Source organism: Schistocerca americana, chromosome 2 (genome assembly GCF_021461395.2).
Source record: "Schistocerca americana isolate TAMUIC-IGC-003095 chromosome 2, iqSchAmer2.1, whole genome shotgun sequence".
NCBI lineage: Eukaryota > Metazoa > Arthropoda > Insecta > Orthoptera > Acrididae > Schistocerca > Schistocerca americana.
This window is the reverse complement of record NC_060120.1, coordinates 172,091,494-172,103,990: the sequence shown is the minus strand read 5'-3', so window position 1 is coordinate 172,103,990 and position 12,497 is coordinate 172,091,494. Positions and strand designations below refer to the sequence as shown.

The window sequence follows — 12,497 nt, the reverse complement described above, 5'->3', positions numbered from 1 at the left end:
AAAACTGTCCTGCTGCATATGATGACCCTTCTTTGGCCTCTAGCAGGTCTTCCAGCTTCTTTTTCACCTTCCTGGATGTTTGTCTTGCTTTCTTGGCCTTGTTAGATGCAGACCTGTCTGCATTGGCTATCGTCATTTTCTTGCAATGCTGCAGCCCAGCGATCATATTTTCACCATGATTAAGTCCAAGCTTTTTCAGTACCCAACACTTTCCAATATTACCACAATTGAATGTCATAACAGCATCATGAACTTCTAGTTTCATTGTATGCATGAAATACAGTTTTAGGAAGGCGGTTCCAAATTATGCGGTTAAAATATTCATTTGGGTTCTGTGCCTGCCCATGCAGACATTTCCTTAGGAGGTCAGGATGAGCCAAGTCTCTGAAAATAGGATTATTACTGTAATAGCAGCAGCAGGAAGAGAATGCTGGTGAGAACAAGATTCTCCAGCTGCCTGAGCCCTATGGTATTTGCACCACAAATTTTCTCCTGATGGACACAATCCATGACATGGCTTGTCATCAGTACAGGACTTATGGACAAGTATAGCCCAAACATCTCTCTTCATTGCCTCCAGATGTTCTTTATTTCTCCTAATTGCCTGCCCATAGTATACCTGCAAGTTTTCTATTTCAGTTTTGGTTAACCAACCCTGTTCGGTTAACAATTTTCCATGTTCTAATTTTTTCCTCTCATATCAACAGCTAGTTTTCTCAGCCTTGTTCCCAAACATTTTTGAACATGGCCTACACATTCTATTTTGCTAATAATGGCATCTCCATATGGCTTAGAGTTAACCACATTGTTGTATGCCTTACTGTCACCATCGCCCAAATATTTGGTGTAACGTACGCCTCTTGTTTCTACAGAGCAATGAAATATTTGTTGTACTCCATGAACTTCCATACCACCACTTGTTCCTCTAAAATTAGCCAGACAGTTGTGTTCTTTATGTTCATGGACAACATTTGGAATATTTAGACATTATCTCCACATCCAACACTTTACCGGTGTCTACACTCGTGGCAGTCACTACTCCATTCAGAGAAGTATGTCCTCTTTTCTGCCAACTTCCATCAAGTGCAACTACAATATCTGAACATCCATTATTTTCTTCCACTGCTTCCCTAGCAACCAGTTTCATGCTTTCCTCACTGATCTCACATGCAGCTTTCTCTAATATTGCAGTCAGTTTTTCAAATTTATTTGGTGGTTGATGTAAGTTCACCACTGAACAAAATGTTCTCCCTGCAGCCATGCCCTTGCCAATGGATCGTAAGGTATAAACTAATCTAGTATTGATTCCATAAAGGCCACTTGCATCTGGTTTTGAAGAACTCATAAATGACCTCACAGCTGAGCATTTAGAGCAAATTAAATCCAAAGCAACTGCTAGGCCTTTTCTCCCACTGGCACTCTCACAAATTTTCACACTTTGTGACTCACCACACTGTCTACGTTGTACAAATTTAGAAATTACATCTGATAATATTCTCAAATTTATAATAATGTTACTGCACCCCTTGTCACTTACAGTAAATTCATTGTAACTCTCTTGAAATGGTGAGAGCTTCTTTGATGATGCACTTGTTGAAGAATTACAATTAGAAACATCGTTGCCAGGCGACATAATCTCTTGTACAGAAAGGTTTATAAACTTGTTTCCTCTAAATTGTCGTTTCTTGAAAATGCCTTTATGTTTCATCATCATCAATAACACAACAAAACACACATAAACAAGCACTGCAAACATAAGTATAGCGACTACTCACAATCACCCTTGAACAAAACTAACTGCGTGTTTGGAAGCGTGTTGTTTACGAACAGCAGAAACAAAAGAATACCGACCATTGCATTCCAAGGATAGCCAACACACTCTGGAGTAAAAAAAAAAAAAAAAAAAAAAAAAAAAATCCCTAATGTGCAATGAAGGCGATATAAAGATCTAAAATATATGCAGAAAAGTTGGTGACAGAAAAGTGGGTGTGGCACATAAACACACATGGTACGAAAATGGTCTTTAAATGCTCAAAAAAAAATTTTTTTCAGCAAAATCCTTTTCAGAGTACTTAAATAAAACCTTAATCTATCGAAATATGATGAAAACAGAAAATCGATTTTTTTCTACCTGAACCACGGTGTGGTCCCCTTAATGAAGTAATGGAGGAAACATAATTGAAGGTTGGGATATATACTGATGAGGCAAAACATTATGACCACCTGCTTAATAGCATGATGGTCCACCTTTGGAATGCTAACAGCAGTTCTGTGATACAGTTTCAACAAATCCTTCATAGGTTTCCAGAGACATACGTATGACACCAGATGTCTATGGGCAGATTATGCAATTCCCATAAATTATCAGCCAGTGGTTTGTGGGCAAGGAAACGGCTAGTGGTAGTGTCCCACACGTATTCCGTAGGTTTCATATCAAGATAATTTGTTGACCAAGGCATCAATATGAGTTCACTATCAAGCTCCTCAAACTACTGTAGCACAATTGTGACCTTGTAACATGCAGAGTTATCCTGCTGGAAGCCGTTAGGAAATACATCAAGTGTGAAGGGGTGCAAGTGGTCCACAATAATGTTCATGTAGCACACAGCTGTCAAGTTGCCTTTTCTGATTACCAATGTATGTCTCGTGGAAGCCCAGGCAAATGTTCCCCATAGCATAACACTGACCCCAACCACCTACATCTGCAGCACTGTGCATTATTTTGAGCAGCTGTTCATATGGATGATGGTGTGTGCTGACACAAACATCAATCTCGCGTAACCAGAAAGATGATTCATCTATCCCTTGCTCCACAGATCAATCATAACTGATGATCTCAGTGGGTCAACAAGGGAACACGTAGGAGTCATCTGCCACGGAGCCCAATGCTGAAAAATGGGGGCTGAACATGCTCCAAAACACTTGTACCTGCAAAAGCATTGTACTCTGTCATCGGATATGGCAGAGGTCACCACCTATCCAGCAGGCAAGCCTCTGACCTCCTCACCTGTCTGATGAGGTGTGGACATCCAACACCTTGTTATCTGCTCATGGCTTCACTGGGAACAACCAAATTCACTTTTCAAGACGCTCATCCTCAGGTATCAGGCCATAATAAACTTCCCTTTGTCAATCAAATAATGGAAAATCCAGGAGGGAATAATGACAAAATTATACAAAGAACACATTGCTGCTCACCGTATAGCAGAGACGCTGAGTGACAGATAGGCACAACAAAAAGACAGTGAAACATGTAAGCTTTTGACCAAACGGTCTTCTTCTGAATTAGACATCATACACACACATACTTACATAAATGTAGCTCACACACACGGCCGCTATCTCTGGCTCAGCAACCAGAGACAGTGGTCATGTGCATGTGAGTTGTATTTGCACGCACGCACGTGAGTGAGTGAGTGAGTGAGTGAGTGAGTGAGTGAGTGTGTGTGTGTGGATGATGATGATGATGATGATGATGATGATGATGATGATGACGACGTTTGGTTTGTGCGGCACTCAACTTCTCGGTTATCAGCGCCCGTAAAAATTCCCAACCGTTGCTCAGCACAATTTCGCCACTTTCATGAATGAGGATGAAATGATGAGGACAACACAAACACCCAGTCATCTCAAGGCAGGTGAAAATCCCCGACAGGAACCCGTGCTTGGGAAGCAAGAACGCGACCACGAGACCACGAGCTGCGGACGTGTGTGTGTGTGTGTGTGTGTGTGTGTGTGTGTGTGTGGGGTGGGGTGGGGGGGGGGAGGGAAGCGGGGGGGGGGGCTCTAATTCAAAAGAAGGACTTTTGGCCAAGAGCTTACTTGTTTGACAGTCTTTTCATTGTGACTATCTACGACTCAACATCACCACTATATGGAGAGTATCAATCTATCCTTTTCATAATATTGTCATTATTCCCTTTGTTAAAGTCATTTATGCCAGTGGATTTCTCCATTTGCAGCCCATACCATCACTAGAACGTTTCCTTGTTTGTCTTTGCTCCACTTATATACTTTCCTTACCATGTCATGTGCCTGCAACCTTACCAAGTGGCATTAATCTCAGGGTGGGTAGGTTATAATGTTTAACTGATCAGTGTAGTTTATTGGTACTTGTGTCAAGATTATTCTGTATTTCTCTGTACATCCATAAAACCAGTTTAGTTTAATTTATAATAAATTTATACTTGATTATCACTTCATTAAATGTCAACATTGTTTCACAAATAGTTCACAATATTGCAGAACAGCCTCAATGTTAATGAAAATTCCTGTAAATTTTAATAAATTATACAGTTATGTCATTCCAGTGTATACACATAACTTAAATCTTGGAATGCCTGACTACGACAACTGATGAAAAACTTGTTATTGAACAGGTCACTATTTATCTCGCATAAAAAATGAACAATGAGAACACTATGAATAAAGTGGTTATCTTGTGGCAACTGCTTCTCTCGTATCTTGGATAAGTTGAGAAACTGATATGTTTAAAACAGAAAACTTTTTTCCCAGCACCACAGACACTATTTTGGAATAGAAGAGTTTATACACTACATACTTCATATCCTCTGATAGTTATAGGTATCCAGATACATTAATGTCACAAGATACTGAGCCAATGTCTATGGATGCCAAACTCACTATACTGACCCAAGGGAAGTTGAAACTTACCTTCCTTTAACCTGAGAATTGCTGAAGCATCCGTTGCCGGTGAAGTGAAGTATCCAGCACTTTCAGTATCCCAAAACAACTTATCTTGTTGATCTTGAAGTTTCTCTGCCCATTCTAGCCACCTGTCATCCAGACTAGCTTCATACAAGTCCAGCAAGCCTTGGACGACAAATGCATAGTCATCCAGAAAACCAGAAATTGGACTTGAACTGCAAAACCAGAATACATCATAAGAAACTGCACATTCACTTCTGGCCTGGTCAAAGTACAAACCTTTTGTATGTTAACCATTTACTGAAAGATGTGCTTAGTATGGGAAATATATTTCATTCTCTGAAGTTTTACAAAGCTATGCTACATGAAAAATAAACAGAATATGTTCAATAAGATACGAATTGCTTGATCTCAAATACTATTCCTTGAGCGCAAGAACTAGACAGCCACAATGAACACGATACAGAATAAACATAATTAATATATTGTGCTGGCACAGAGCAGCCATACAGAGAGAGAGAGAGAGAGAGAGAGAGAGAGAACATTCTAGCTTGAGAAAGGATTTGTCCTAAAGCTAGCAAATTTTTCAATCTTGTTCATGTGCCTGTCGATGACTCAACACCTTTACTGTAAGTGCGTATTGATTTTGGTGGCCTGTTCAAGGGTGCTGGGTGGCTTCTGGCAGGAGACATCCTATAGCAAACAAGCACTGTATCATCATTGTGAGAGATACGGAGGTGAGCGAGTGCAACTGTGCTGGGACTTATCCCAGTTCACTACTACTAGTGCCATGTTGTCATAAAGTGCCTGTGTGTAGCATATAAATTATTGTGTCATACTCTAAGAATGAAACTAAAAATTAAAGTAACTTTTCCAAACTTTGTCAGTGTATGCTTCAGAATATTAATGTTAACATTGTGAAGTCTCAGAATCATCAAATGAATATGTTATTTTAAGAAAATATAGGTGGCACTAAATAACGAAACTGTAAGCTAAAAATTGCTCAGAATGTGCAAATGTGTCACAATCAAAAGTTACAAGTCTCAATTTGATCAGGGCAATATTTTGGTCAAAATCGGCATTTTTACAAGAAAATGAAGGTGCTAAATATTAGATTCAGAAAGATGAAAATTCTTATGTTGCCTTAGGATAATGTAAAAACATTAACTACATGACTCCATTAAGCAAACTCTATTAGTTTTCAAGTTATTCACTAAAAACTAAATTTCATATTAGGTTAAGTATCATTTGTATTTGTTAATAAAGAGTTCTAATTACAGTGCTTGATTACCTTCATTAAATAATGCAGCTCTACCAAGTTTCAAGACTCTATTGTGAACAACAATCTTTCCAAGGAATCTTAAACAGGCAGTTAGAGATCATGTTCTACTGTCGGTTCTGTTATAAAACTTCTAGCTACCAAAGTTTAATTGCAGTTGAGCTAAAACTTTTCCAGTAACTAAAGCAAACTTAGCTCCATTCACATAAACATTAAGGAAATAGTAAACTATTAAACGGCAGATATATTAATTAATATTACTACGGCACTGTTATTCTGGCAATTGTGCACAACATTATTTATGAGAGTGGAAAGTGGCTATTTCATATACACAGGGTGTCCCACTCAAATCTCCCTGATTTCAAGGACCCAGGAGAGAAAAACCACAGTAGATACGAGAACAGAAATTGCACCACATTGTAGAGAATCTCACAGAATTTATATTCCCACATCAGAAGTGACAAGTATCATTGCCAGAGTGCAGCAAGGTCGCATGAAGCGAAAATGGAGACTCCACAGCAGAGATCTCAAGCAGTAGTGTGATTTGCAGAAACAAAATTGCCGATTACTGTGCAAAGAAATTATCATCATGTGTATGAATGTGATCCACCTGATGTGAAAACAATTAAGGAATGGTGTAGGAAGTTTCTGGCAACAGGAAGTGTTCTGAAACATTCTGGCGGTGCACGTTATGGAGTTTCAGAAGAGACAGTGGAGGACATCAGAAAAAAGTTTCTCAGAAGTCCAAGTAAGTCAATTTGTCAAGCATCTAGGCAACATGATGTACCTCGATCAACATTGCATCATGTAGTTCACTAGCGTCTTTGTATGTGTGCTTACAAAGTGCAAATTCTGCAACATCTAACGCCGAACGACAAACCACGCCGACAACAATTTGCTGCGGATATGCTGTAGCGTATTGATATGGATGCCAATTTCCTGGAAAGATGTTTATTCTCAGATGAGGCAACCTTTCATCTATCAGGAAGGGTTAATAGGCATAATGTTTGAATTTGGGGAGCCAAAACCTGCACGTTGTCATTGAATATGTTTGTGATAGACCTAAACTAAACATCTGGTGCGGGCTAATGCACAACAGGATTGTTGGACTGTTCTTCTTTGCAGAGCAAACAGTGAATGGGTCAGTGTATCTGGACATGTTGGAGCAGTTTGTGTACCCTCAGATATAAGACTTGCAACCCAACATCATATTTCAACAAGATGGAGCTCCACCGCATTGGTCAACGGCTGTTCGCAAGTTCCTGGATAGGAAATTTCCCAATCATTGGTTCAGATGTGGAGGACCCATTGCCTAGCCACCACGTTCACCTGACATTACGCCACTTGATTTCTTCATGTAGGGATTAATGAAGGACCGCGTGTATGCAACCAAAGTGGACGATATTCCCACATTGGGACATTGTATCACTAATGTGATTGCAACAATAACAGAGGAAATGTTACAAAGAACTTGGCAAGAAATTGAATATAGACTCGATATTCTTTGTGCTACAAATGGTTCACATGTAGAGGTATATCGATGATAAACAAATAAATTCTTTGAGATGTTCTACAATGTGGTGCATTTTTCACTGTAGCATCTACAGCAGGTATTATTATTATTTTTTTTTTTTTTTTTTCCCTGGGTCTTAGAAATCAGGGAGGTTTGAGTGGGACACCCTGCACAATGAAACCCCTACTGTACGTTTTTGTGTGGTCCAGACAAAAAACACAAAACTGATGGAAACTCAGAATCGAGGAAAACGTTAAAACCTCCAAAATAGGAACAAAATAATATGTAATTGGCATATATGATTAAAAATCGTAATCCTCTTCAATACATTGTATAAAAGTTGTACAAATGAAGAAAGTTACATGTGCAATACAATGTATATACAATAATGTGTGGTAATGAATTTCATCATTTATTCAAAAATCACAGATGTGTTACAGCTAGTAATAACTCAGCAAAAAATTGAAATTGGTATCACGGTGCAAGGTGGTTGTTGTTGTGGTCTTCAGTCCTGAGACTGGTTTCATGCAGCTCTCCATGCTACTCTATCCTGTGCAAGCTTCTTCATCTCCCAGTACCTACTGCAACCTACATCCTTCTGAATCTGCTTAGTGTATTCATCTCTTGGTCTCCCTCTACGATTTTTACCCTCCACGCTGCCCTCCAATACTAAACTGGTGATCCCTTGATGCCTCAGAACATGTCCTACCAACCGATCCCTTCTTCTAGTCAGGTTGTGCCACAAACTTCTCTTCTCCCCAATCCTATTCAATACTTCCTCATTAGTAATGTGATCTACCCATCTAATCTTCAGCAGTCTTCTGTAGCACCACATTTCGAAAGCTTCTATTCTCTTCTGGTCCAAACTATTTATCGTCCACGTTTCACTTCCATACATGGCTACACTCCATACAAATACTTTCAGAAACGACTTCCTGACACTTAAACCTATACTCGATGTTAACAAATTTCTCTTCTTCAGAAACGCTTTCCTTGCCATTGCCAGTCTACATTTTATATCCTCTCTACATCGACCATCATCAGTTATTTTGCTCCCAAATAGCAAAACTCCTTTACTAATTTAAGTGCCTCATTTCCTAATCTAATTCCCTCAGCACCACCTGACTTAATTTGACTACATTCCATTATCCTCGTTTTGCTTTTGTTGATGTTCATCTAATATCCTCCTTTCAAGACACTATCCATTCCGTTCAACTGCTCTTCCAAGTCCTTTGCTGTTTCTGACAGAATTACAATGTCATCAGCGAACCTCAAAGTTTTTATTTCTTCTCCATGGATTTTAATACCTACTACGAATTTTTCTTTTGTTTCCTTTACTGCTTGCTCAATATACAGATTGAATAACATCAGGGAGAGGCTACAACCCTGTCTCACTCCCTTCCCAACCACTGCTTCCCTTTCATGTTCCTCGACTCTAACAACTGCCATCTGTTTCTGTACACACTGTAAATAGCTTTTCGCTCCCTGTATTTTACCCCTGCCACCTTCAGAATTTGAAAGAGAGTATTCCGGTCAACATTGTCAAAAGCTTTCTCTAAGGCCACAAATGCTAGAAATGTAGGTTTGCCTTTCCTTAATCTAGCTTCTAAGATAAGTCGTAGGGTCAGTATTGCCTCACATGTTCCGATATTTCTACGGAATCCAAAATGATCTTCCCTGAGATCGGCTTCTACTAGTTTTTCCATTCCACTGCAAAGAATTCATGTTAGTATTTTGCAGCCATGACTTATTAAACTGATAGTTCGGTAATTTTCACATCTGTCAACACCTGCTTTCTTTGGGATTGGAATTATTATATTCTTCTTTAAGTCTGAGGGTATTTCGCCTGTCTCATACATCTTGCTCACCAGATGGTAGAGTTTTGTCAGACTGGCTCTCCCAAGGCCATCAGTAGTTCTAATGGAATGTTGTCTACTCCCGGGGCCTTGTTTCAACTCAGGTCTTTCAGTGCTCTGTCAAACTCTTCACGCAGTATTGTATCTCCCATTTCATCTTCATCTACATCCACTTCCGTTTCCATAACATTGTCCTCAAGTACATCGCCCTTGTATAGACCCTCTATATACTCCTTCCACCTTTCTGATTTCCCTTCTTTGCTTAGAACTGTGTTTCCATCTGAGCTTTTGATATTCATACAAGTGGTTCTCTTTTCTCCAAAGGTCTCTTTAATTTTCCTGTAGGAAGTATATATCTTACCCCTAGTGAGATAAGCCTCTACATCCTTACATTTGTCCTCTAGCCATCCCTGCTTAGCCATTTTGCACTTCCTGTCGATCTCATTTTTGAGACGTTTGTATTCCTTTTTGCCTGCTTCATTTACTGCATTTTTATATTTTCTCCCTTCATCAATTAAATTCAATATTTCTTCTGTCAACCAAGGATTTTTACTAGCCCTCGTCTTTTTATCTACTTGATCCACTGCTGCCTTCACTATTTCATCCCTCAAAGCTACCCATTCATCTTCTACAGTATTTCTTTCCCCCATTCCTGTCAATTGCTCCCTTATGCTCTCCCTGAAACTCTGTACAGCCTCTGGTTCTTTCAGTTTATCCAGGTCCCATCTCCTTTAATTCCCACCTTTTTGCAGTTTCTTCAGTTTTAATCTACAGTTCATAACCAATAGATTGTGGTCAGAGTCCACATCTGCCCCTGGAAATGTCTTACAATTTAAAACCTGGTTCCTAAATCTCTGTCTTACCATTATATAGTCTATCTGATACCTTTTAGTATCTCCAGAATTTAAAACCTGGTTCCTAAATCTCTGTCTTGAAAGTGTTAATTATGGTGTAAAGTAAACCTCCTAGGTTAAGAAGTTTAGATATTAAAAGCAGATCGCATTATGCTCGAGGGACAAGTTATCCAAAGTTGAGTATAAAAGTCTGAGTAATTGTGACAACACTAACAGTGCATTTGATATGTTTAATGACACTCTAATTTAATAAATGTTGACCACAAGTAACTCTGATGGTCAAAACTGATCATGCACCAGAATAAACCACACTGATACACCTGACCTAAAAGAATTCACAGATAAACTTCCTGCTTCATACATGGTAAAAGGTGGTGATCCTGTTACGGAACAGAGACACAGAGCAAAAAAAAATACCTCCATATCAATGAAACACAGGAACAAGCAAGCGACTCCAGTATCACCTGAGGTGCTAAGTAATTTTTTCACAAACAGTGAAAATCGTGGAAAATCTGTTACCTCATAAATAGATGAAAATCGTTCTGACAATACCTTGGATAATACAGGCCTATCTGATTTGAGAGGCACAACTATCAAGTGGACTCAGATTAGTTGCTAGATTGAAACCAACATTGTATCTAAACTAGGTAACACACATAGTAAAAGTACCTACATTTTCTTAAATTACATCCTGAAACACACCACTGACATTAAAATGTCCCCTCTGACTTACCTTATAAACTTAATGCTTCAAGCTGGATATTTCCCTGATGCTTTGAAATCTACAATTGTTTTTCCAATTTATAAAAACAGTCCTGACAGCTGTAGGCCAATACCCATCATTCCCCTAATATCTAAGGTCACTAAGCACTGCATGAAAGAGCAACTATTCAGCTACTTTGAGAACAATTATCTAACCTCTTCTTTGATGTATGGCTTTCATCGTGTTCTATCCACCACTTGAGCTGTAAAATGTCCAGTCAGAGATATTTTGGAATGGTTTGAAAGTTATTTTTTTACCTGTGCTGGGACTTGTTGATCTCAGCAAAGCATATGGCACTGTATCACATGACATCCTAATGCTTAGATTTGAAAGCTATGGAATCAAGGATAATGAACTATTGTTAACCAAATCATATCTCTTAGACAGAAAACAAATTGCCACTGTAAGTATTTGTAGGTCCAGTGTCCTACTTGTTACTACAGGAGTGCCAGAAGGTTCTGTCTTGGCCCCTTTTTCTTAGATACATAAATGAACTACCTAGTTCTTTTCCCTACAAGACTATATGTTGATAATAAAACCCTGATAGTGAGTGATACTAATGCAGATGTAGTGAAAAGGAAACACTGACTGGTTGATACGTTTACACAGTGGCTACAGAAAAATGAGAACAAAACAGAGACAATATACTTCTACCTCCATTAACTAAATAAAAAGGTACACGAGAGTGAATCTGTCAGCCTACTACGAATTCATTTGGCTCCACAGCTGAAATGAGATGCACTCACAGACCAATTGTGCATTAAACTATCATGTGTAATTTACTTACAATGCAAATTAAAACCATGTGTCAGTAAGGAGCAAGTTTAGTCTTCATTTTATACTTTCTTCCATTCTCGCTTAACTTATAGAAATATCTTATGGGACAACTATTCTGGTGTGAAAACAGTGTTTATGAAATAAAAAAAGTAATGAGAACAATTGCAGGCATTCCAACAGTCATGCCAGCCACATTTCAAAGATCTAAAAATATCATCAGTACCTTCCCTCCTTATTAAAGCCTGTCTCTACATAGTAAAAAAAAACACAGCCAGAGACTTTAACTTACAGAAGTTCTATCCACTGCTAGGGAACAAAGAATATAAATAATATAGTTTTAGAATATACTAGATTAAGCAAGTCCCTACATAGTTATAATAGCACGTTTCTAAACCACATTGTTTCTAAACCAAACTGTGTGAATCTTTTTATTGTGCCTATCGCGACTCAGCACCTCCGCTACATGGTAAGCAGCAACTTTCCTTCTCCGGTATTGTTATAAACCAGACATTTAATTTTTAATGTAAACAATGTATGAAAAGATAAGATTCTTACTTACCATAAAGATGACACGTTAAGTTACAGAAAGGCACAGCCTTCATCAAAAAAGTAAGAGAAACACACCATTCATTCACATACGCAAGCACATCTCATGCACATGACAGCCAACTTTGGCACATCAGACCAGAATACATTCTAGTTCGAGCTTCCAGCATTGGCAGTCATGTGTGTGCGAGATGATGTTGCTTGTGTGAATGAATGGTGTGTATTTCTTCTCGTCTGAGCT

General features: G+C 38.7%; 1 protein-coding gene across 1 annotated transcript in view; it reads right to left on the bottom strand.

Annotated features, from left to right (window-relative positions):
- LOC124594901 (spermatogenesis-associated protein 20) overlaps positions 1-12,497 on the bottom strand; it is a 295,620-nt gene that overhangs the window by 202,074 nt on the left and 81,049 nt on the right. Inside the window, exon 10 of the mRNA XM_047133376.1 lies at positions 4,675-4,883. Coding sequence (XP_046989332.1) covers positions 4,675-4,883 — 209 coding nt within the window. The remainder of the gene's footprint in view (positions 1-4,674; positions 4,884-12,497) is intronic.